General features: G+C 41.6%; 1 protein-coding gene across 4 annotated transcripts in view; it reads left to right on the forward strand.

Moving 5' to 3' along the window:
* IGF2BP3 (insulin like growth factor 2 mRNA binding protein 3) overlaps nt 1–26,209 on the forward strand; it is a 114,360-nt gene that overhangs the window by 81,017 nt on the left and 7,134 nt on the right. For all 4 annotated transcript variants that reach the window (XM_040590098.1, XM_040590099.1, XM_040590097.1 and 1 more), the window contains 5 exons: nt 107–229; nt 2,765–2,900; nt 4,632–4,763; nt 20,256–20,375; nt 24,460–24,534. In XM_040590098.1, coding sequence (XP_040446032.1) covers nt 107–229; nt 2,765–2,900; nt 4,632–4,763; nt 20,256–20,375; nt 24,460–24,534 — 586 coding nt within the window. The remainder of the gene's footprint in view (nt 1–106; nt 230–2,764; nt 2,901–4,631; nt 4,764–20,255; nt 20,376–24,459; nt 24,535–26,209) is intronic.

A 26,209-nucleotide genomic window follows, 5' to 3' on the forward strand; every position in this document is an offset into this window, starting at 1 on the left:
GGAGTTGTATACATTTCTATGAAAAAAAAAAATATTTACCCATAACATGCATAAAAATTTGCATTCTGGTCTCCAAAAGTCTCACTGGGTATAATCTCCGTTACAGTACAGAAGAAATTCCCTTGAAGATACTGGCACATAACAACTTTGTTGGCCGACTTATTGGCAAAGAAGGAAGAAACCTGAAGAAAATTGAACAGGACACAGATACTAAAATCACGATATCTCCGTAAGTTTTCAGTGGCCTAATCTTTTGGTGAGATGTCTCAAATAACAGCAATGCCTCTACGGTACATTCAGGTACAGAGTTCTTTACAAAAATACGTGTGTTTTGAAGGCTGAGGTAACAGCCTTTTGGAGGCCTTTCTGTAATGTGGATTAAACTGTTACTTAAGCTCAGTTAAATTTAATGTAAACAGTGAGTCTTCATTGTAAACTCAGTCAAGAGCAAGCCTAAAAATAACATAGGCTCTGTGGAGCCAGTGTTAGACTTATATTTTAAGTGTCGGTTGTTTTTAACATATTATACCATATGTAATGACGAGTGTTTGAAACTGTAAGCCTGGATCAGTTCTGAGCTATGTGTGAAGATGAGTGAAATTAGTGATGTTTTAGTTTCTGGTACAGATCACATTTTTGCACAAGAGGGAGGGAAATAAAACAAATGAATACTGAAAAGAAGAATTTTAGTAGTGGTTCTGTCCCTCTCGGCCACTAGTAGCCAAACCAGAATGCATTGGATAGTCTGCTTCAAACTAATAGCTTTTGGTCTGTGAGTTTGTGAAGGTAACTGAGACCCATTCAGATTTAGCTGAGATTCAACAGGAGTTTTCACCTTCACTGGAAATCTGCAAATCGCTGATTAGATCAACATTTCTTTGCTGCTTTGTAGAAGCTTGACTGTTAATAGTAGTTTTACCCTGGAGTAATATCTTCAGAGAACCTTTTGTTCTGAATAACAAATACTCTGGCATGAACTTTCAAGCACTGAGCGCATCCTGGACTTACGCTTTAGCCAGAAAGGGTGAGAGTAAGGCTTATAGGCTGCAGGAAAGGGAGACAGCTTGGATGACAGAGGAGGGTGTGTGAAGAGGTCTGAACGCATGCAGGAGACCACAAAAAACAAACAAACAAAAAAAAAAACCCACAAAAAAACCCCACCAAACCCAAAAAACCAAACAAAAAAAAAAAAAACCCTGCAGAAAATAGCTCAAGTGAAGGCAAGGAAGCTAAGAGTGAATGGGGTTCCTCAAAAAGAGGAAATGCAAAATTGGGTGAAAGAACCTGAGACCTTCCTGAAGGTATGTAAATGTTTATGGAATTAGTCTGAGGAAGAGAAGTTGAATTAATTGGAGAAAAAGCACCTGAATAAGTCTGTTTCAAGAATAGCTTTAGTAAGGCCAGCATGCTCTTTTAAATGTGTTGGCATAAACATTTTGTTTTCAAACAGTGCACAGACTGTTAATGCTAGTTCTTAAAGGAAAAAAATATGTACAGGGTAAATGGGATAATGGTCTTCATTTTGTGAAACCGACTTGTCTTTACCGATGATGACACAAATAACACATTGTCTGTAAACACTCCCAGAGTGTTTTTTATTTTAGCAAGTTAATGGTTTATTTGCATTAAAATCTTGGCCTCGAGATTATACTTGTCATGCTATGCCTGAAACAGCCCCATGAAGTTGCCTGGTTTAGTCGGAACATGAGAGCGTATATGCCCATTGATTCTGCTTTGTCTAATTAGTCTTTCTCCTGATCTCTTCATTTAGGCCTTTTGGTAAACTTGTCCATAAAGTTAAAGTAAGGCAGCTGGTCTGGGAAAGTTTCCTCTCCTTTGGGGTGTTTTCCACCACTTTACTTCCTGAGGCAGTAACTCAGTGCTCGCACACTGGAAACTTAAAGATTGCTTTGTGGATGAATTTCGTGCTTGCCGCTGCTTAACTGAGATGCGCAGGTTGCCACGCTGCCTGCTGTGCAAGAAAGCAAGCCTTGCATGCTTTCTCCTCTCTCCTACATGCCATGGGCTTCCTCACCCCTCCTGCATCCTGCTCTGACCTTTTCTTTTGTTTTTTTTGTTTCTGTCTTCACCCCTTCAACTCACCTTGTTTCATTACATGGATATGCCATGGCTTCCCAGTTGATTTCTTCCGTTTTTACCATAGTAAGTCAGCATTTGTTACCTAACAAAGCACTAGTTTAATGCTGTTAAAACTTTTAATTTTCCCTGAGAAATTACTAGTGTTTCGCAGCAAATGTTGACTTGCACACAGCTTTTGGTTTTCCTGTTACGAGGATTTGGAGGCTCTCCTGCAGTTTCACTGAGGGTTGGGCTTTTTTTCCCCTCCTTAAGGAATCCACTGTTGCTCTCAAGGAAATAAAAGTTTCTTATGGTCTGTGTTTCTGGGATGTCTAAAATGGCTGAAGCCCTCTCTCTGTTGGTAGGGCTGGAGTGGAGTTTGAACCAGAGTGGTGCTCTACTGCTCTGCAGCTTGTTCCTACAGAGCATGATGGTTTCCATCTTGTGTTGCACCTAAACACATTTCAATCCTCTGATGCCAAACCTTGCTGCAGTGGTTTTTGTTGTTTGCTGTGAGGACAGAGTTTCTCCAGATTCTCTGAGAACTGTTTGAGCCCTGTTATGAATTGATACTGTGCTCTTTGGAGGGCAAACTGGACACGCTCGGATGTCATCGCACTCGAATGATAAACCTGGATGACCCTCTGCTGTTTACTAATTAACTATGCTTCTGTTTCATATGCAGATTGCAGGACTTGACACTCTATAATCCGGAAAGGACCATTACAGTTAAAGGCAGTATTGAAACTTGTGCCAAGGCTGAGGAAGAAATTATGAAGAAAATCAGGGAGTCCTATGAAAATGATATTGCTGCTATGAATGTGAGTTGTCTTGTGGCATGGGCCCTTTCTGGAACTAGAACCAAGGGAAGATTTAGGTGTGGGGTACCTCTGGAGGTCACCTGGCCCAGCAGAGGGTCTGCTTCAAAGTTCAATGAAGTTGTATGGGGGCTTGTCCCCTCTTGAACGTCTCCTTGGGTAGAAGGTCCACAGTCTGGGCAGCCTGTGCCCCTGTCTCACTGCTCTCATGGTGAAAATTCCTTGCCTAATATCACAACAGAATTTCCCTGTTGCAGCCTCTCTGCCTCTTGTATTAATTCATGGGGCTTGGTTTTTTAGTATTTAGTTATCTGTGCGCTATTTTAATGAAGGTGCTTTCTGGTTTGTTGTTGCAGAAACCTAAAGAAATGTGTGTTTATGTACTGCTGTGGTTTCTGTGCTGGAGTCTGTGTATGTTTCTTTACAGTAGTGATTCCAAGTACCTTCATGTTAAAAGCATAACAAAATATAGAAGAAGGATCTCTCCTGCTTTCAGTTATTTAAGAAGGCTTTATTAAGGCTTTTCTTGATGTAGATGACAAAAGCATTCAATTGTTCAAAGATGATTGGCGATCATATAACAAAAACCACACCTCATTAGTTTGCCAAAGTATTACTAATGCATATTGAGAAATGATTGAGAATTTTTTTTATCAGCTTTGAAGATCTTTTTGTGTTTGTATCCAAATCCTTTGGTCTAGAATCAGACTGGAAGTATTTTTTTCAGTTTACAGTAGTCTGATTTTCTAGAAATGGCTGCTCTTCATGGTTTTCCTACTGGCTGGAGAGAATATTCCACTTGCTTTTTCCCTTCCCTCCCATACTGTAAGCAAATTGCGGGACACAAGCTACACATGAGGACACAAAGTATTTTGTAGTGGTGCATTTTTGCTTCATACAGTGATCAGGAATATGGGGAAGCTTGAGGCTGCTCTGCTGTTTGGCAAAGGTGTGGTAAGCAGAAAACTACCTCTGTTACTAGATGCACTTCAAGTTTAGTTTGTAGTGGTTATTAGGTAGGTTTTTTTAGTTGGTGAAGTCTGAGATGGTGTCTGCCTCTAGCTGAGGTATTTCTAAAGTATAGTCACATTGCTGTACGACAGTCTGGAAAAGTGAAAAAGAGTACTGACAAGTTTTGTATCATGGGCAACAAATGCTTCCTACCACATGACGCTGCCACTTTTTTTCAGGCGTAAGGAAGGGACAGGCATAGCTGATGGTTTCACAGCAAATGCTGGGGGGTATCTTATTTCACCTTTTGCAAGGCATGGGGGGGAAAGGGTATGGGAGGGAGGATGTGGTTGTGCTGTGGCATATACCCCCAGTGTATGAAAAATCAGGACTTGTGCGTGGGCTTTCTCAGTTTCTACAGGGTTGCCTTTTTAGTATAAAGCCAAAATTATTATTACATCGTTTCTCTGATAATTGTATTCAATCTGAAAGTAAATTGTACTATTGCCTGAATTTCTTGCTATAAAGTTTGTCGTATGTTTCACTGATTTAGTTGCAGCAAGTGATTCCCAGCTGCCTTTCCTGCTGTGTGTTCTTAATGTCATTGGTCTGTGCGTATGCCTGGGAAACAGGTTTGAAGCAGAGTCCTTGGGGAAACAGAGATGAAAACTTTTTTAAATAACATACTGACATATTCTCAAAAGTTTAATAGCCTATGACAACTAGGATTTTGATTAAAGTTAATAACCAGGATTATAAATCTTAACTCTTCTGCCATTGCAGCTTCAAGCACATTTAATTCCTGGATTAAATCTGAATGCCTTGGGTCTGTTCCCACCTTCTTCTTCAGGAATACCACCTCCCGCAGTGAGTGTTGCCTCCGCTGCTGCTGCTGCTTCATATCCACCATTTGGGGTAAGGGAAATCTCTGATTTTTGGATGGTTAGTGGATGGTGATACTAATCTGTACAATGCTCTGTTCAGAACTAATCAGCTTGCTGTATTTTTGCCCAAATACCTGAAAGATCTGGGAGCAGTGTTTACTAGTTGTGTTCTGTCAGTTTTCTATATGTTGTCTGTCTTCCTGCTTGCACACTGAAAATATTTCACGTGGCTGTGGTTGGGAGCCGGTCAGTGAAACCAGAAAATGGTGTTTCTTAAGTGTTAGATCTTATTTTCTAGACAACTTGAATTATTACAGAAAGATATCTCTTATAAAATGGAATTTTAAAATTGCTGGGATTTGCAATTAATAATGCTAGTCTACAACTGTATTCCTGTTGATATGGAAGGAAAAAAAAATGGTGTCTTGTCATAAAGCGGGGATCTATATGTAGCTAAAATGATTGTTTGAATGTAGTAGTTCTATAAATGTGCAAGCCCTGTTGAAATGCAGCATTGCTAAATATATAGGATTTAAATTAGATGGATTAACCTCCAGAAAGCTGTGATTTGCTTGCTACATTGCTTTCGAAGAAACACATGCAAAGGTTTAATAGAATCTTACTCAAATCCAGTACTGAGCAGTAATCATAAATGTGGTCTTCTGCTGTGGAGCAGAGGATAATTTGTTGTATTGGAAAGCTCCAGAGCCTTTCTGGAAGGAGATGGTGCTGTGCAATTCAAGAAAAGACAACCTCATTACACAGAGAAGGTGATTTTTCATCTCTCTTTTCCCCGTTGTTGTTGGTTGTTAGCAACTCAATGGAAGATGGATTTTCAAAATGAACTTGTAACTGTAGAGTGGATGATGGAGCTTTCCAAGCTCTGACGTGGCTGTCTTGGCCCTTCTTTGCTCAACAGTGACATCTAGAGAGCCAGGTCTGAGGCTCTCCATGAACTAGAAAACGCAGCACAGCACACTGAACTTTATCAAATAACTCCAATGGGTCTCTCTCTATATATATATATAGATATATATTGCACTAAAGGGTAGTTGTTGCCTAAGTATTTTTCCCAGAGGAAGAAGCCAAGAAGGTGTCGCTGCAAGGAACAGGAAAAATTCCACACTCATAGGGTTGTTTGTGGGAATGAACAACTTGGGTGTTAGGAATGTATTGCAAACTATAGCGGGTGTAATAGTGGCTTTATCAGGAAGAATTGCTCCAATGAAAACTACAATGGAAATACGTTTTTACTGTTTTACTGCTAATAGCAGTTCCTCTGTGGCAAATTCTGTCCCCCCTGAGCCCAGTCCCTCTGCGCTTCGAGTGGCAGACTAATCTAAAAAAATTCAGATTTCTGCTTCATTGTATTGTATAAAAAGCTATCTAATGGTAATGGATTGCCTCTATTTATTTCTTCTTTTTTAAGACAAACAAGAGGTGGTTTGTTAATAGTATATAACTTTCTTTAGTGGTAATGAAAAACGTAGGTTTTTCTTTTTACTCCAGATTTGCAAACTATTTTGTTAGTCTTGAGATTCATACTGTAAGCCTACAGTTCTTTGCCTCGCTTGGTTTATTTTCATTTTCCCCACTTTTTTTGTTGTGGTTCTTTCTTGCTTTTGCTTTAAATATGCACCTAAACAGCACCGAAGTTCATGATTTAAATCTTATTCCTGTCTGTCCCTCTGTTGCTAGTGCACCTTTATCCCCTTGCCAGATGTACCTTTTTTCGTCTGCTAGGATCTCTGGCAGTTTCCAGGTTTCTGGAATTAGAGATAGTGGCAACATCTGGAAAAAGGCATTAAGAAACAAGTGTCATTGTGTAAAAGTGTGGATGCTTCGCAGCTGGAAGGACCATACTGTCTGTGCTTTATTGTTCCTGTTCATGCTATTTGCTCAGTCCTCTAAATGAGTTCTTGTTCCATATATTTGTAGATACGTCAAGCCAACATGCAAAAAGAAGGGATAAACTCACAGGTTCAGAAGATAAACTCTGATGGCATTTGCAGAGTTTGGGGATGCTTCCAAAGCAGCCCCTGAACCTGATACTAGAACAAATGCATGAACAATTGAAACTATCTCACCTTTTCTTACTTATGTGTGACCTTATCTGGAAAGGAACAGGTGGTTCTGTGGGCTTCAGGCAAGTCAGCCCCTTGTATTACTTGGAGTAGCTGCCCCTCTCTGGGGAGAGGAAAATAAGGAAAACTGACTTTATCTTTTATTGGATGCAGTTTTTTCGGAAAACAAGGTTTCCCTTTTAAATTTTTTTTAAAAACTTTATTGGACAAAGACTTTTAAATCTTGTGTGTGAAATTAGTTTCTGTAACTTCTGAGTCTTACTCTTTTTTTTTTTCTCTAGTAGAACAATAAGACTGATTAGTGTATTGGGGCATGTAGAAGTAGAAAGAGCAGAAGAAAAGGGCTAGCTATACTATGAAGAAGAAATGGAAGCAATTTGAAAGGCTAAAGGTAACTAGGATCCTAGAGCAGGATCTAGGAGAGCTTGTGAGGGTTTAAACAACAAAAGAAAAATCTGTGTGAGTAACAGAGGCTTCAGAGAATGAAGGTCTTGGAAGCATTAATGAAGGAATCGCAGGGAGACTTTATGTCCATTTACCTAAGTTCCTGGTTTTGGCAAAAGCGTTTGGGCAACTCGAGTCCCTTTGGCTTGTTTTGAGTGGATGTCCTGGTATTCTTGGGAGCACTGATTTAGGTGGCAATGAGGATATCCCTTTCCGAAAACACTGCTGGCATCAGGGTATAAGAAGGGTATCCTGCTGCGGTCTTGCTTATTTTTGTCAGTGCAGATTCTGCCTTCTGCTTAGGGCTGGACGTGGGTGACTCTTCCCTGTTTCCTCTTTGTTTGACTGAGCACAGGTCGGTCCTCAGCAACTTCAGCTTTACCATCATCAGGGCCTCTTAGCGTCTGAAGTCATTGAAGACCTGTGAATGTGTGCTCACAAACCATGGAGTGAGCCTTGGGACCCCACTACGATGTGCCTGAGGGTTATGAAGCTTTTATTTCAATATCTTTGTACGGACCCTTTCTTCACCTTGTTGTGGCATGGACTCACAAGTGGCTCTCCCTTGGGTTAGAAGAAGTAGGTGGGTGAGCTTTGGGCATTTGCAGAAGTTTCCATATGGAGCTGATCCTTCATATGTACTGTTTTCTAGCGTCAGTGTTGCTGTGACCTTGTGTAGGACTTGTTCCCAAATAAACTAAGGTGTCATCCTAATTACTGAAACAAGTGTCTGTCACCTTCCTGACGGTTTTTTGTATGGGTGGAAAGAGAAAAATCTGCATAGTGAACAGATCTAGGATTTTTGTTGCCAGAGCTTAAAGTGACAGGTGTGAACACCCATTTATAACAGCTGTAGCCGAGTATTCCTAAAACTGAGTATTCAGGAGCTTGAGACTGAGTAATTAGATAAGTTTAGCTGTGTTAGTGTGAGCTTTGTGATGGTTCATCCTCTCCCTCTGCATCCAAAACTTTAAGGCATATTTGACAAGAGCATAAACACTGTTTTCCAGCTGCTTCAGGAATAGTCGGGTGTCTCAAACTTTGGAGGTGGCAGTATTGTCAAAGACTGGTTTGCATTTAGCTCCTCGGACTGGGCCACATTCAGGAGAACAATTTCCACGTGACTGAGATACTTCATTCCTTATGGTCTGTTTCCATGATGGATATCACGCTGGTGTAGAACACCAAAGGTCTTATTGCATAGAACCTCGTCTAATTTAATCTATGATTTAATCTAATGAAATGCAGTTTCTCTCTCATTAAGAATCCAGTTGTTGCTTTACCTTTTGTCTTGGCAGCAGAGTCCATACGGGAAGGCATAGGCTGTCCTTGGGTACCTGTCTGGTTACGGATGTATAAACAGGTGTGTGCACATGTCCACTGCGTGTGGCTGACAGTGCCCGAGCACCGTGTCCAGTGCAGGCTAACCGTTCTTTTTTTTAATGTATTTACCTATCACTAGCAACAGTTCTTGATATTGCAACTGTATAATTCATTTGCAAATCCCAAGCTCTGTTTGCTTGTTTAAAGCATTCCTTTTGTGTAGTCGTTTAAAAGGGATGCATTGGAATGCATGTTGGTTTGATTCTTGAATTTTCCTGTCTCTCTTCGAAAAAATCCAAGATTTGTAGACTTTCCTCTGGCCTCCTAAAAGACAAGTAAATCAGAAAGTGTGGTAATTGTTGAAATGTTCTAAGGTTTGAGGAAAAAACAGGACTTAAGAAATGTCTCAGTTAAGAATATTAGGAGTTTAAAGTTCTTTTTACTGTCAAAAGGGCATGATTTTACTCTTATTATCCTGGTGATATGTTCAAAAAAGCCCATGAGTTTTAGTATATGTCCTTCTGTTGACCATACTAAGGACCGGTGGCCTTTCTGTGCCTATTTGTAGCTGATGTCTTGTCCAGCTACTTTTGGGCCTGAAGAACAACCGCTTTCTGTTTACCCTTAAGTGTTTCTTCTTAACTCTGCACTTAAATTCTGACACAATTGCGAATTGTTTTGTTAGGCTGCCCACTGTCGCTCGTAATGAATGTCATGACCTGAGCACCTGCACAAAGAATTGGAATTTGTGTGAGGAGAGTAAAATTCTGCAAAAGTGAATATGCCCTGTGCTTATGTTTTCCAGAAGATGCGTTGCCACAAAAAAAAAAAAGTTTTAGAAAGTATCCCAGCCAAACTGCTTCAGATGTAGTGTTGTGCCGATCAAAGCTGTTTTGATGTTGTTGCTTCTGTCTTCTGAACTTTGGGGGAGAATATGCGCATACTTGTCTCTCAAGAACAGGAGTTTGTTCTCGTGCAACGCTGATGATTTTAAAGCTCCAAACAAACAAGAAATCTTTGTCTTAAGGTTCAACTTTGTACAGTCATGCAATTAAATACACCTGGCCTATCTACTGGGGTTAAGTGGGTTGCACCCTTCCTTTTATAATTGCAACTTTGCATGTTTAATCGTACATCTGACTGCATTTCTTTTGTAGCCTTTGGGTTTGACATTTGGCATCCTGAGGGTGCGGGAGATTCGGGGCTGACCTGTGGAGGGCTCATCCTGCCCTTGAATGTCCTGAAACAGTGCAGTAGAATTAATTCTTTCTCTGTCACATGGCAGATGTACTCAAAACATCTAGGAAGGTGAGAAGTAGACAGCTTTCCTCCACAAGAGGAATTCGTGCCAGCTGCTCTCCTGCGTCTTTAAGGTCCTGTGAGAGACAGCTGAACTTCTGCTGTGTGAAAGTTACCCAAGGTGAAGAGATGCCTTTCTGCTTGCAGTAGGACTGCTTTCTCTACTGGTCTTTTTGCACACCTTTTGTAACTTCTTGAAGTTCTACCCTCTAAAAGTGCTCTTTCTAACCTTTTCTTTAGCTTCACCATTACTTTTCAGGTTATGTAATACGCATAGAGGCTTCTAGGAAAGAAGAAAAAAAAAAAAGGTAGCTTCCTACAGTAAACAACACCAAGAAATCAAACCACCTTTTTCTGTTGTCAAAAAAAGTCTTGTACAGCTAGACTGATAGGTTGCTCTCCTTTATTCTTTTTGCCATCTCTTGAAGCTTTTTGTTGCAGGTGAGGAACATGCCAATGGAAAATTTTCTCCTTAGAAGATGTTGTGGTCAAGAGAGAGATTCCTTCTTTATCCTCCAGTAATTTTCTTAACAATAGTAAAGAAGAGATCTTCTATATCGCATAGACGTAAGAGAAGAAATAACTGTATTGTGCTTTTGGCAGGAAAGAAAAGTAATTTAAAATGAAAAATTGCTTCATTGAGGGCCTTCATTTGATGCCCTGAGCATAGATGAGAGACAAGGAAGAGGAAAAACTGTCCTATGTTTCCAGGTACTTTGACTCTTACTTCGTGGAGTTGGGCTCCTTTGGATGTCTGGGTTTGATAGGATTAGCTCGTGCAACTGTTATTGTCTAAACTACCCAGGGGTAGTAATGTATGTAAATCTATAATGTGTGTAGCTGTAAGTGGCTTTGCCTTAATTTGGCTAGCTTGTTAAGCAGTAGATGATTTTGTGAGGAGCTGTCGTACAGCCAAAAGAGGATGTGGTTTTTGGGGGGTGAAGAAGGATTTGCCAGTGTTTTTACAAAATGGCTTTATGTCAGTGAAATGGAAACCATACATGTGCAGCACATGCAGTCTTGAGGAGGGCACTACAGAACAGCAGCATTGTCTGGAAAAACCACTACCAGCTAATTAGACTTCTTTAAAAAATATTGTAACCTCAGTGCCTTGAATACACCTTTTTTGCTGCTTAGTTTCTTAAAGTCAGTAATGATGCATTTTTGACAACTAAGAAATTTGTTCTGTGGTGCATAATATTGTGGGATTGTTCTGCCCTGTGGAGAAAATGGTTGGTTCTTCCACCACCTCAGAGTCTCCTTTGAGACTTTTCTCCATGCTGTGTTGGCAGGGACCCATGTCCGGAGTAATCAGAAACTGTTCTGCCTCTGGAGATGGACTGGCCCCCAGTGAGGGAAGTAAAAATGCACTTGGCACTGCGTGATGTACAAAGATCTGGCAAGCTGACAGTTGGTATTTTTTCGGAGGTGTTGAAGCCTCCAGTTAATAGCTCTTTTTACAGTTCTGAGATTGACATAATGCAAATAGCATCACTTGCTGACTAGTAATGTACACTTTTAAAAATAAAAATGGCTTCTTCCTCACTGCAGGTTTTGAATACTTGTAGTGATATTTGTAGTTCCCTGGGACAAGAGAAGAGAATTTGTGTCGGACCTCTGCTTCCAGATTCTTGTCATGGGAAGATTTAACTGGTATTCCCTTAAACATCTCAGACTTGCGCTAAGTACCAGGCTCAGCATCTTCTGAATGTTAAAAAAAAAGGGAAATTTAATTCTTTAAGGTGCCAAATAATATTTTATTTTGTCCCTAGAGTGTGCTGAGCTCCTTCAGGCCAAAAGCAAAAATAGGTCAAGTCCTCATTCTGGTGTGTAGCTGGCTCCATCTCTGGTTTGTTTGTTACACATGATGAAAAAATAAGTGACCTTTCTGTTTTCACAACCTGTTTTTCTTGCAGCTGCCAAGGAATCTGAGAGTGTCTTTGTAAACCAGAGCTGATGAGTACCTGTGTTTTTCAAAGCCACAGATTTAATGGGCAGCTTCTAAGAGTCTGGAGTATCTGTGCGGCTGGTGTGTGTCACAGCCATGATTTCTGAAGTGGAAGTGTTTCTATACATAATCGCTTTTCTTTTGGTGGGCATGCAGTGTCGCAACACCAAATACCTATGTTTGCTGCTTGTGAATGACCAGCAAAATTCCTGCTTACGTAGTTTCACAATCTGTTCCTTATGTTGATTTCTGCTTTTGGCTGTCTATTCAGAATGAAAGGTGGCAGATTGCTTTTTTTGGCATTGTGGCCAATCAGATTTTGCAAAAACAAAAAGTTTATGCCATGTTCAGAAATATGTCAGACCTGTTCCTGCTTGTGAAATGCCTTACAACCAGCCTGCCAGAAAGTGTTCTTTCTCTGCTTCTGTGATTTCTACCCCCTCGTTCCTGGCTGGGTTTTCGTGTTGGAAACACTTCTGATAGGTGTGGTCCTGATAGTGACTTCTAGTAGTCTGAGGAGATCCCCAAGCCTTGCCAGGTAGAAGACTCTGGTGATGAAAAGTACTCAAGCTGAGGGCCAAGAAGTGGAGTGAGTAGTGCTAAGTGAGATGGTTTCAATAGTATCTCACTTGGGGTACTGACCGTTGTGTAATAACCAGCTGTGTTTGAGTTTAAGGTGTTGAAATGCAGTGGTATTCAAACTGGAAATGCAACAGGGGTTATTGCTTGGGTTTTCAATCCAGAGAAGTGGGCCAGCTCAGCTAGCTGGACACAGGGCTCCCACCTGCACGGCATACTTTCTGGGTGTCCAGCACCGATGGGGAGAGAAGGCAGCACTGTGTGGCCTTGCCCAGGCCGATTGCCTCAGAAGGGGTCATGCTCTTGGTTCATCAGGCGACCCAAGTGTTTCTTAGATGATGCAGCAGTAATGTTTGCGGGGTAAGGGGGAGCCAGCTCGAGAGATCTGGATGGTAGAAGGGGGTGGTGGAGGTCCTGGCCATACTAGAAGGTTGCTGCAAGCCTGATCAACGTTGCAGCTGCTGTGGGGAAGTTCCTTGTGCTTGGAAATCCCTCCTGCATCAGTCAGGGGTTCCTATGAAGATGAAGCCCTGGGTGGATGATGGCAGTGCAGTTTGTGCATGGGAAAATGGGTGATACTTCAGGATGTCTGGAGAGAAGTTAAAAATACACGTTGCTGCTTTTATATGTTTTGCTAGCTCTTGACTGACTGAATTCAGCAGTGAAGAACCTGTTACTTCCTGAGCGTAGCCTGGCTTTTCAGGTAATGAACACGGCGGAAAGTTCTTAGACTCACAGCATGGGCTTAAATCTGTTCTAAATAAACCTGGAAAAGCTTGGAGGGTGGCAAGGAGCTCAGGCTTCAGTTGGTTAACGTACACTTGCAGCACCATTTGAGCTGATGTACAAGACTATGACCTAAGAGGTATTTGCAAGGATGTTGTAAAACTGTGGACCATGTTAGACCTATCCTACAAAGACTTTAAATAAGTTTTCCTTAGTGAGCCTCTTGTTTCCAGCAAAGGTTTGAACTTTTTAGTGTTGGAAAATGAGCACACTAGGATTTCTTCCACTGGTGTCAAAAGCTTTTTTTGTTAATGCATTGAATCCTGCTGGAATGTCTTCAAGGATACTTGACTTAATGTTGTTTTCCCCTTGCTGCAATTTTTTATTACCAAATAAATAAAAGCATTTAGTAGTGCTGTAGGCCAGGATAACTCTTCACAGTGTGTTGCAAAAACATGGTTTAGATCTTGGCTTTGGGTCTTGTAGAGGGTTTCAATAAAATGATGCCTCGCTTCCTGACAAAGCTTAGGGTATTCTGAAGACCAAGTGAGTTATCAGTTAGGAAGGGGGAGAATGGCAAAAGACAACTTTATAATGCAGTCATCTACTGGTTGTATTTTTTTTCACTTTACAAAGCGGATTTGTTTACTATTCAAAACCAAAAACCACCAATAATCCACTAGCCTAGGTGGCAGCCAAACATTTGCTGTAAGACTGTTCTGTGCAGTCTTAAAAATAATTTTTAATTCTTTCCCTCATAGCTTAAAGAACTGATGCTGGCTAGAAATGGATAACACGACTTTGTGACTTAAAATAAATGTCTCATCCTAAGGTAATTCACTTACAACACGTTTAGAGTAAATGAAAACATGTAGTGGAGATACGTAATGGGTTTAGAAACCAGCAAAGATCTGTTTCTGCTCCCATTGATGTCTGGCACAAAATCCTACTTACTTCAGTGGATACAGTATTTCTGAAGATTTTCAACCTTATCCCAAACGTTGCCATGGATTTACCAACCACACACATTTGATGGAGCAAGTGGTCCATGAAGACATGACTGGAAAAAATTTTGTGCTGCTGGCAGGCTTGCAGAAAAAGATTGAGATTGATGCTCAACGTGAGGGGCACAATAACAAACCTTGTTACCCCTGCCATGGGTGGGATCACACTCCTACTGACTAAGGGAGGTGTCGATGGACCAGCAGCAGTGTCAGCTGAAAGCAAGAGCAGGAAGTTCATTCTGAGGAAGAACCAAGGAGGTGAAACTCCAGGGGTTTTTTTTGGGGTGATGTTTAGATTTTGGTGGCTTTGGTTTTGTGGGTCTTTTTGTTTGTTTTTTTTAAATACTATTCCCCAAATACAATGTCCACTCCCCCAGCTCTGGTGGTTTGGGACCGACTTTTCTACCTACCACCATCTATCTGAAGAATCATAGCTTTATTTTTCTGAGTTTTCATCCTTGCCTGGCCATGCTTTGGCTGTTTTGAAAGTGCAAGATGAGGAGGCGTGCTTGTCTTTCTGATGGTCTGTCAGGTAAGGGAAAAGCTGTCCTCCTCGTGTGTGATTTCGGGCAGTTTGTAGGACTGATACGCCAGGCCTTGGCAGAAGTATTACAGTAAGCTTATCCCAAGGGTAGCCTGTAGGGCTTTACAGATATTTTTTTCCTAGCTCTGCAAGCAAGAGTTGCAGGAGGAAGAGTGAATCTGCAGATTTTCTTGGCTGGGAGTCCTCAGCTTCTAGCTCTGCTGTGGAGCAGTATACCAAGAAGGGGAACAGTGTCTGGAAACTAAGAAATGACTGCTCTGCTAAGCGAGTTTGCTAGGAGTAAACTACATAATGTGGTAAGGATGGCAGCAGAGAAACGATTCTCCTGGAAAAATCTTCTGTAGGGCTACAGAGTCTGGCTGGAATGAGGGGGACCGTCCTGATGGTACCTGCAGTGCAAGAGCTCCAGTCAAGCCCGGTGGAATGGGGAAGCAGCCAGGGATTACAGGATTTAGGAGCAGATTAGGCTAAATCTTGAATGGAGGTGGTGGGAATTAAAAAAAGAAATGTTTTTTTTTTAAGATAAGGAATAGCTGGTATGGGCTGTAAGGCTAGGGACAGATGGCTGGTGTTCAGGGACTTGCAGGAGGTCTGGAAGGAAGTGTATCCAAGCTGCTCCAGGACAAAAAGTTGGACTAGTCTAAAATATTAGAGCTACTGGTATGCAGAAACAGTTGCTTAGCTTCATCCGGTGGGGTAGATTAATTTACATCTCTGTGTTAATCACTTTTCAATTATGATTTAAATGAGCAAGCAGGAAATCTGATTTAAGTTGACTTAGTTTTACATCTGTACTTAGTTACCTTTCTGAAAGCCTTAGTGTAGTCTGTACCACCCCTGCTACCCTTTGCTAACATAGTGAGTGTAGCTTTCTATTTAAACAAGTAGGCAGTTACCATTTGCTTTGGTTAATGTGGTTTTTTTGCATTTTCTGTTAAAAATGATGAATGGTGCTTTTCTTATTTGCTTGATTAATTTTCACTTCTGATTTTCATCAGGCTACATTTGGATGGAAATTGGAATCCAATTAATGAACAAAACCAGCATTTAAAATTGTTTTCATTAGTTAAATGTGCTGGATATAGATGAAAATTCCTTATCAAGCCTGTTTTGTATCTAAAGCATACTGATTTAGAAACAAAGCAAATATTATCAGCTGTTTATGAACTGTTAATTGTTTCTGGCCACCATGCTCTTGAAGAATCTGTTTCTTAGAACTAACAAATCTTGGTTTCTGGAGCTCTTGGTTTGGTGTGGGTTTGTTTTTTGGGTTTTTTTCGTTTTTGTTTTATTCTAAAAAACCCAAGTTCTCCATCTGAGTGAACAGCCTGGTGTTGTCTAACTGTGTGCCCCAGCTATGCGAGACTGATTTCTTTCCCCAAAGCCATAGTCCTCAAGTGTGTGCGGGTCTCCTGTCCCACCACCCACAAGTACATGCAGCTTGCTTTATACTGCTTGAAGCTGTTCAGCCTTAGGGGGGACCGGTCCTGAGCCCGTCCCACAAATATTGCTAGGGCAGGAGAGGTGGTCTGTGCATCGCAGACCTGAGACAGTTACTCATGAATTAGGATGGATGTATGTACCATACATCTTGGAGAACCTAGGTTACTATTTTAAAAGATTCGCCCCCCACCCCCCCCCCCGGCTTGTCAGTTCCCAGGGCTAGGCAGGTCTTGAATAAACTATTTTCTTAGGGGGCATGGAATTAGTGAATGGGGAAGAGGAGAAACTTGCATGGAATTAACCATGTACAGGAGACCTTACTATTGTCAAAAAAGAGTTGATGATTAATTCTATGACTTAATGAACTTTACAACTTCAGTAACAAATGCGCACTACTTTAACACTTAGACTGAAAAGTATTCAAATTTAAGGGCCTCAACAGTATATAAAATTATGAAGTAAAAAAGATGAACTGCAGGATGTTCTTTAGAGTCACTACAGACAGATATTCTCAGAGATATATATATATACACACACATATATTTTAGTTCTTAAATTTGAAGTATATGCTTAAGCAAACTTGGCCTTGTTAAAGGAGTGAACATTGAAGCTCAGATTCCGCACAGTGGGAAATTAGTTCCCTAAATTTAGTGCTTCTAACATATGTTTAAGATCTAGGAATCTAATTCTGATATAACTCATGCTAGAAGTTCCTGGAAAGCTCTATGACTTATGTGGCATGGCATGGGGAAGATTAAATTATAGTTGATTTTCTTCCATCCTAAGATCCCCAGAAGCATCTGTAAGATTGATGGGTGGTGTAGTCATTGCATTACATTTTGATGTGTTTCTTTTGGAGGATAGTCTTCCAGTAAATACAAAAGGATTTTAAAATTATTGTGGGTAAGGAGGTGGACAGATAATAAATTGAACTTGGTGTTATGATACTCTCTTAAAAGCCTTAGCTAGACTTGATTTCTGCCAGGAGGAAAAAAAAAAAAGAAGAGCTGTTTTTTTGATGTTTGTGCTTTAAAACAAATTGAACAGTATGGTTTTTTTGAGTGGTTAAAAATCAGTGTGGGTAAGGAAACGGCCATAATTTCTCTAAATCCTGTGTGATGTTATACTGGAGATAAATTTGGTTATATGTATGTGCCAATGTGCTTCTGCAGACAAGAATTCAAAAAATGACAACATATAAACGGTTCAGTATTGACAGATTCTCCACTGTTCCTTAAACATATTACATTTTGTAATATTACGACAAAATGGAAATTTAATGTTAAAAACCTCACTTGCTCGCACAAAAAGAATAAGTCCTTTAGGAAGAAAGAAGTCAAAATGTATCTGCAAGTCAAAATTAGGAGGAGGAGTGGGGAGGGTGTGCTGGTGAGCTGACTGTACAGTTGGAAAGACACATGTACATCTTGTGTCTTTCATTGCTTTTGCTGCCCATGTTTCATGTTTAAGGGTGAGGCAGCAGAAAGGAATTTCAGTGGTGAATTGAATCTAGCCAAGAGAGTGGCTTGAAATCAAGCTTTGGGAAGAAGAGGGGAAAACTGCTGCAGGCAGATGGGCAGCAGAGGGAAGGCAGGAAATATCTGCAAACAAAAGTAATGAAGTTTGATTTGGTATTACGGTAGATAAATGTATCTAGAGGTGGGTTTAGGTGAAGCTGTGTAAATTCTTGACAACCACGTCAAGTTTCATGTTTGATTTATAGCAGCGCTGTATGAATTAGCTGGAAAGTTTGTGTTAGCTCAAAGTTTAGCTGGAAGAGGGTGGCTGGAGTTGCATGTGGGAGGGAAAACTTTGGCAGTGGAAGTCTGCAGGAGCTGGAGCATGTGTGGACAGCTGAAGGTAGGGGTCAAGGAGATGAGCAAGCAAGGGGGGGCTGAGCTGTCTGCACCTGGATTGGAGAGATGCCTCTACACCCAGTACAGTTAGTTAGTATGGGTACTTGCAACAAAACCAGGGAAAACCCAAATGCCTCATGAATGTGTATCCATTTAGGAACACTTTTCTGAAGCGGTGGGATCAACCAAGTACCTCCAGTAGCATTTCCGAATTACTGGAAGTCTTGCTGCGTTCATAGTGAACATATAAAAGGGCTTACTGTGACTCCACTCACAGGATGTTTGTAATAATAGGAGGAGAAAATGAGTAATCTTCTGGAAAGTGGTTTAACATATACAGTGAAGTGACTGGTATCTTTCATTACAAATGTGTAGTTTCAGGGCGTAACTTTGAGATTGTTTTAAACTGATCTGTAGGCAGATTAAAAGGGGTGCTCCCACCTTTTCCCATGCCCTGACCTAATGGTTGTTGCTTCCTCCCTTGTTCCAGGACTGCCGCTTGTGAGGTGCTCTGATTATTTGGGTTAGGGACCCACTGCCTGCCCTTAAAAACCAGCTGGATCTGCGATCCTGCTGGCCACAAAGCACACAGCGCAGCAGGGAGGCTGGGTGTGGAGGGCTGCAACCGGTGTCCAGGGAAAACGTGGGCTTGAACCAACAGAAACAGCATAAACTGTGAAAACTGATGACTTGTACATGTGAAACACAGGGTAAACTTGTGCAACTGTTGTGATCACCTAAAGCGACTGGCAGAATGGGTTTCTGTTCTGAATATCCTATTTTGGGGGTTCTTCACCTGATACGTGGAGCTGTGCCTGGAATTTGCTTCCCCTGGGGTTACAGTTGACTTGTATTTACCAAAAATAAAATGGTAAAACTTGGAAACAAGCATTTCATTCTGATTTGTTTATGGTTAATGCACTGGGACTTTGCTTCCCCTTGAAAGAAGTCACTGAAACTTAAACCTAAGTGGAGATACCTTTATTTTTAGTATTGCAGCTGCTTTTTGCTTTGCATTACCTATAGTGTATCTTTTTCTGAAAATATCACAGAAAAAGCTGCTCTGGTGACCTTCTGGATTGTGGGTCTGTATCCCTACCAAAATACGTAAGTGAGCAAAGCTAAATGAGCACGGTTGTCCCATGTGCTCTGACTGGTCTGCGTGGTGGGCACTGAGAAAGTGAGGATGAGGATGGCTGTGTTGTCTTCAAGTACCTTTGTGGGAGAGGGGCTTGTTGGCTTTGTCCTGTTGAGGATGAGCAAAACAAATCTTGAAAGTACGTGAGGGCTACGCAGAGGAAGAAATGGGTGGGTGGGTGTGAAATACCTCCTAGTTCAAAGAAAAGGCTTGTGTGAAATGCTTTTAAGAAGTAACCCTGACGTAAGTGGATGGCTTAACAGTACGGTGGTGTAGTGGGTCCTCGGTGGTGCTCTGTTAGTCCAAGACGACCTCTGCTGAGGCTGGTAAAATAGTTATAGCTTATTGTGTCATGTGTAACCCCGCAGTTCGATCATCGCTGTGCAGCACGTAGAGAGGATCTCAAGTGTTACGTTGTGCTCTCCAGCTGGGGCGTCTGCTTGAAGGCAATAGGAAGCTGCAGCGGTGCCTGATACCCAGTGGGCGCAATGTTAGGGTCCTCGAGCTTGTAAGAACGCCTAATCTGGTGTTTAATTTACTAGCCTGCGTGGGGCCTGCTGCCAAGGCTCCAACTGTTGCATAATGTTACACAGGAGGAATTGCTGGCAGTTTTCAAGCTGGCTATCATTCCAGATCACTCCCACGCAAAGGAAATTGTAGCATATATGTAACTCTGAGGCTTTTTGTGCCGCTCTCAGCACAATCTAAAATTAAAAAAATAACTAGGAAAACTAGAAAGAGTTTGCCTGCTCGGTCTGTAGTCCCTCTGCTTGTAGGAGCCTCATCTGCAGTCTTGCATGTGGAAGAGAATCCAGACAGTGACAGGTAAGAACAAAAGCCTTGCAAAGAAGCTGCACCTCAATCGTATGTTTGTTTGTTTTTTTTAAAACTCTAAGCATTAAAATTGCAATTATCTTATAAAAAAACTATGGAATCCTCTTTTGGCTCAAACTGTTCTTTCATGTTCCGTGAATTTTGTGATTCCAGAAAAAGTCAGACCCTTAATACTCAGACATCACAGGGCATTGTAAGATTCCCCCTCATTTCCATGCATGCCTGTTCCATACCCGTTTTCCTGTCAGTCTGATTCGTAATGTTCAAAAACATTCACTGCATATTTTCTTCTTCCCCACAGCAACAGCCCGAGTCTGAGACTGTTCATCTGTTCATCCCAGCCTTGGCAGTTGGAGCTATTATTGGCAAGCAGGGACAGCACATCAAACAACTTTCTCGTTTTGCAGGCGCATCTATTAAGGTATTATTATACTGACTAACTTTCTGTCTATTCTATGTGACACTTTCAGCAAGTTTGCACAAGCAGTGTTTTCATGAATGTCCTCCCCCACTCCGTGCTTAGAATGTGATGTGATAAATGGTACATTTGTTTATAAATCATCTTTTAATCTTCCTTGAGACAAGATAATTAGAAGCATGTTTTCAAATGTCTCCTGAGGTGTGAAATATAAGCTGCAAAGAGAACTACTTTGGTGGTCTCAATTTCTTAGAAACAGGCTTACATCTTAATGATGCAGTGCTTAAAGGCTTTCTCGTTGCTTTCGGTAAAATCAAAATTGGTGAGGTAAATTCCCCTTCTAAAAACAGCATCACAGGTGAAGTCTCCTACTGCTGCGGCCATTCTTGCTTTGTTCCAGATGGATTGGTCTGAGCTGTCTCCACACCGCAGCGGTCGTGTTTTAAAATCACCCATGTACTCCAAGCTCCTGGGGTCAGTCAGTTCTTTAATATCCCATTTACCGTGGCACCCTGCTTTAACATCCAGCTGTTTGCGTGCTGACCGCCTCAGTGCAGCTAAGAACAAGATGGTTTGCTGAGGTTGTCCTAATGGAAGCTTAAGGTAGAATTTTAGTCAGTTTGGTTGAAGTCCTCCTTGGCTGTGTATGGAGAGGTTAGCACCAGTTGCAGTGATAGGAAGGCCTTGGGTTTCTGCTGCTAATGCTGTTGAAACCACAAATATCTTCTCTAAAAATGCTGGAGCTTTTTTCTTGTAAATTGCTATTCTGTGCTGTAAAGATAGTGTTTTGGCCTAAATCAAAAAAGAAAAAAGTTATTAAAAAATTACAGTATGTAGCTTTGTTATGTGCTGTTAGATTGACATTTTCCTGCATGGATTAAGCGAATGTTTTCTTCCGAGTTCTCTTTTTGCTCGGGAGTTGTGGCCTGTTTAGTGAGTGCTGTGGCAGGGATGTGCCAAAGATCAGGGCAGAGGGGCGGGCGCTGGCTGTGCTGAGTTGAGCTTGGTGAAGCCGGTGCGGCTGGGCTTGGCGTGGAAGGTGCTCATCTAAGTGTGCAGAGCTAAAAAATTGGGGAACCCTGATGAATGAGCCTTGCGTGTGGTTTGCTGAATGCCAATCCATTTACGTGCCAGTCCATTTACTGGCGTGCTGCCCAATTCTGTCCTTTATCAAGCAGTACATTAAATAGTTGTTACACTACCCAGATGGTTTACATTAGTAGAGCACTAATCATATTTTTAGGGGGGAAATTGGAATAGAAGAAGGTGGGAGGTGTTGATTTTTTTTTTTCTTTATCAAATCTGTCTTGCATGGAGAGGTGTGATGTAGCACATGTATTTCCTCTTTCTGTCTCCATTGCCATCGTTTGAGATTAGTGGTGTTTGGAAGGTACTGCTAGATGGAGAGAGAAATATGAAAGAACCTGGACTTCCAAGAACCCGTTCAAACTAGTTCTTTAGTTGGCCCTTGGAAGACAGTGTAATGGAAAGGGAGTTTCCCGTGTTTCTCACGCATCTGGGTAACAGTAGCCTCAGGCTTCTTCTACTGGCTGGCACCCCTCTACCCAACACATTTAACATATCTGTATTAATTGAAATTCAGTTAAAAGTTTGCTAAAGCTCTGGTCTTTTGTTCCTTCAGTAGGAATAAAATAAAGATTATTTTTGTGGAAATAAGATTAAATCTTGAGAACTGTACAGATACAGGGTATGCTTGCTATATTGGGAAGTTGCATGTATGCTTATCAATTAAAATAAAGTAACTTCATCTGTAATCTGTTAGAACAATATGGAGCAGCATGCTTGCTTCTGTGCGGAAGCGTTAAATATGGCAGTTAGTAGTAATTTATGCAGAACTTCTAAATTTCCATCCTATTGACCATCTGCCCTGTATCATAACTTTTGAACAAAATAATAAATTGTGAATCATCAAGGAATCCGTGCTTTTAGCTAAGAGTTGGAGGGAGTGATTCTTGAGTAACTTTTAATTTGCCAAACTGTAGTAATGGTACTTTGTGGAGGAAGTAAGTCTTTGTGCATGACACTGCACTTGTTTTGAGTTGTGCTGTAGATTGTTACACGTGAAAACATTTTACATCCCCGTGCATCATCTCTGTGCTCATGTCGAGCTTTGTACATCTGGTGAAACTAGTTAGCCATGAAGTAAGACTAAATAAACTGCGGATGCATCGGGGTCCTGCGTAAGGCTGCCGTGTCCAGCCCATCGCTTCAGAGGTGCACGTGGCTGTGGATGAGCTCAGGCTGTGTCCCTGTGCCGGGGATCATTGCTGGGCAATACAAGCTCAGCGTGGGACTCCAGCAGACAGAATTCGTCAGCGGAGCAGCCAGGCAGAGATTTCTGGGCTGTCTGCTGCCCACCCTGTGCTACAGTGCTGGGACCTGTTGGGCACCATTGGCATCTTCTTGGTTATAGCTTATTCCCGGAGGAGCCCTTCCTGTCTCTGAAGGAGTTGGAATGAGTGTTGTAGGTTTTGGGTGTATGAAGTTGTCAGGTTGTGATTTGGCATATGGAAGATTATAACTGGAAAAGAAGCCACTTCTCTTGGAGGTTAAAAATCACTGCTTAGATACTATTTGTATGTATGTAAGTTCTCTTTCCAAGAGCAGACAGACAAAATTAACACTGAATTCTCCTAGGTTGCCCCTTCAGCCACTGAAACGTTAGTTTCTTTCACAGCCCTCAGCCACATTTTACTCCAGCTGCTGAGAACAGGACATTCCCAGATAAAAGCAAAGCAAGAGATGTCCCAGAACACTTAAACACATGTAAGACATAACTAAAGCTTGATGGAAAATATTTTTCCTAAAATGTCAGTAAAAGTGATGGTGTCACTAAGAAAGCATGAGGAGACAGAGAGGCAAGTTACAATGTCCATTTTAATTGAATGGCAATTAAGCTGAGCTCCGTTCAGCCAGCTGCCTCCAAATGTGCCTCAGAAATTTGTCCCTCTAAAATACCTGTGTTTCAAAGAATGAATTGATCTAGTCTGTGCTTGCCCTTACCATGATGTCATGTCATGTGAACGTATGGCTGTAAAATGAATGTGTATTTTTAGATATAGCCAACTGGAATGCAGAAATCCTATGAAAAATAAATACACAAACCAGATAACTGGTATATAACGTCTTCTCCATCTTAGGTTACAATATGAACAATTACATAAACTTCCGTAAGCAAAATTCTTCAGTGAAAACGATGCATGGTGACTGGTAACTTGTCTGAAATAAGCTACAGCTGTTAAATATGAATAACATCCCTATGCCAACAGCTAAGATGAAATCCTGTAGTGTTTAATATATTGCCCATTCAACAGCAGCTATGTAATACTAGATGCAACAATGGAAATGTCAGTTGTGATAAACAAAAGATTAATCCAGAATGTCAGAGGCTAGTTTGAATTATTTAATGCCACTGGAGTCTGAGAACAACACCCACAGAAATCTTACTTTTGTGGTGACATGAACTGCTAAAGACCCTACAGGCATCTCTGTCTCTGCTCTGGTGGAGCTTAATTTTTATTTGGGTCACACAAGTAAGTGTCTGTAGATACAAGCCCTGTGGAAACTGCTAACTCATTGTCCAGTACAGAGGAAGGTTTTGGATCTGTGTTAGTTACAACAGTAAAGCGATCTCGTGTTCTCAGGGGGATGGACGCAAACTTTTGCTAATGAGCAGAACTTGTTAGAAAGACTATTTAAGTTAGCGGGTAGGGATGAGAATCTCTGTCTTAACCATTCTTGTCTTTTTAAAGGCTACATGACTTGCATCACTCAGCCACATGAAAACGGCTTGTGGGATTTTGCCATATGTGGCTGAATAGCTATGCCTTTAATTTTCAGAAGTAAATTTGCTTATGGCTTAGCTTAGCCAATTTCTCCGTATTTCATTATAGCTAATTAATGCACTTTAAAGAGAACAGCCCCGTCATGACTGAAGTGTAATGCTGCTGCCGTAACGAATAATTTTTCACTCTTGAACAGAATGTGAGATTGAAACGGGGAGGAGGTGGCTTTAAACTATTCCTTCAAAAGACAGCTACCAAAAAGCTATGTTTATCCGTTCCAGATTGCCCCTGCTGAAGGACCAGATGCCAAGCTGAGAATGGTTATCATCACTGGACCACCAGAAGCTCAGTTCAAGGTACAATACGTAAAAACTTGTCAGTGCGTAGTGGCCTTTGGACTGTAAGGAACGATACCGAAAACAAAACACTTGGTTCCAAGCACCATTTTATTCAGAATTTTAGTAAACACTTGGTTTTTGCTGCAAGGTATCTCATATGAATAGGAGTAATACTATCGGAGGCCGTGTCTGGTCACCTGAAAACTGGTGTGAGTTTCATGTAAGTTAGAATCAAGTGTAGCATGAAAATATGGCCATGCTACATTCCTGATTTTCCCTTTTATCTACAAGCACAGTAGTGCAGTGTTTCTAGCTTGCCTTATTACATGCAACAGTTTATTGTGTTGAAATAACAAAGCTGACAAGACGAGAGACTGAGTCTTCCCAGGTTGCTGTTGTGCGCCAACTAGAAAATGCTTTTTGGGTAGCTGTACAGATAAATGCAAGGTTTCTAATTGTATTTCCACTACAACTACAAGGAGATAGTCAACCTTGTTTATCCCATTTCTGTTCAAATTGAGTTCTGGAGCAGCCCTCTGCCTTAAGTGCCAAAGGATAAATCTAGTTACCCCAAAAGGAGTTGACCACGTTAGGAGTGATGCAGACAGCTCAGCGCAGCGACCTGGCCTCGTTACAGATGAGGCCCAGAGCAGATAGAAAATCACTTGAGAGTTTGTGTCTTGGCATCGTTCTCTTGCCTGTTCTCGTTTTTGTCTTTGTGTTTTTGCTTCGGGGCATCTTGCAAGAAGGTGGTGTACAAACTTCAGGCATATCTAGAATCAGTTTCATTAATGCCTTTAGGAGTTTTGGAGAAGTATCAGGGCAGGTATTTTGCAGTGGTAACAGTGAACTTAGACGCACTTGGAATTATTGTTCAGCTACCGTATACGTTTGAGAAAGGTATTGAAGGCAAAGCATAATTTAGAAGCTCTGCCTCCTTGAGGTTTTCTGTGTGCATGTGGGCTTGGCCTCATGGCCTATTCCACAGATGGCATGCTCTTGCGATCTGGGATCAGGATTTTAGATTCTGGCTATCTTTTTTTTCCGTCAGATATTGGTGAACTTGCCCTCAAAGAGTATCAGGCCAAAGTAGATTTGGGTGTCCCTTATCCTAACTCCTCACGCAGGCAAAGGCTTGTCCTTGGGTTTCCTCCCTAAGACAGACTTGAAGCCCCACAGAGCTCTTTTGCCAGCTCTTGTCCCCAGCCTGGATAACGCAAGGAGAAAGTCTCCCTTTTCTGCACACCACATACTGGTTAAAACCCATCAGTCAGTCACTCCTCTACCCTTGGGCTTCTGCTTGCGAAGAGGGATCAATGTACTAGCACAGGTGATGCTCCTTAGTGTGCTGGTCTTGTGAAGGAGGGGGTCTCTCCTGGGGCTTCCTTCAGCTCCAGTCCTCGTATCTCTTACTACTCTGAGCAATGCTGAGCAGCTCTTGACCAACGTGGGCAGAGGCAAAGTTCAGTCCTTTCTTTTACCACCACTGTTGGCCTGAAGCACGCCTTACGGTCAGGGCCAAGCTTCATTAATGCTGTCCTTAAGCTCTGTTTAAGAAGGGCCGTCCTTATCTTTGGGCATAGGCTATTGCTTGTGAGGCACAGAGAACGTCACCTGGGTGTACAACAACTTGAAGAGGGAATAGCTGCTGCTCAAACGAGTAACCAGCTCTGAGAGGCGGTGTCATCCCAGA

Source organism: Falco naumanni, chromosome 4, assembly GCF_017639655.2.
Source record: "Falco naumanni isolate bFalNau1 chromosome 4, bFalNau1.pat, whole genome shotgun sequence".
Lineage (NCBI taxonomy): Eukaryota > Metazoa > Chordata > Aves > Falconiformes > Falconidae > Falco > Falco naumanni.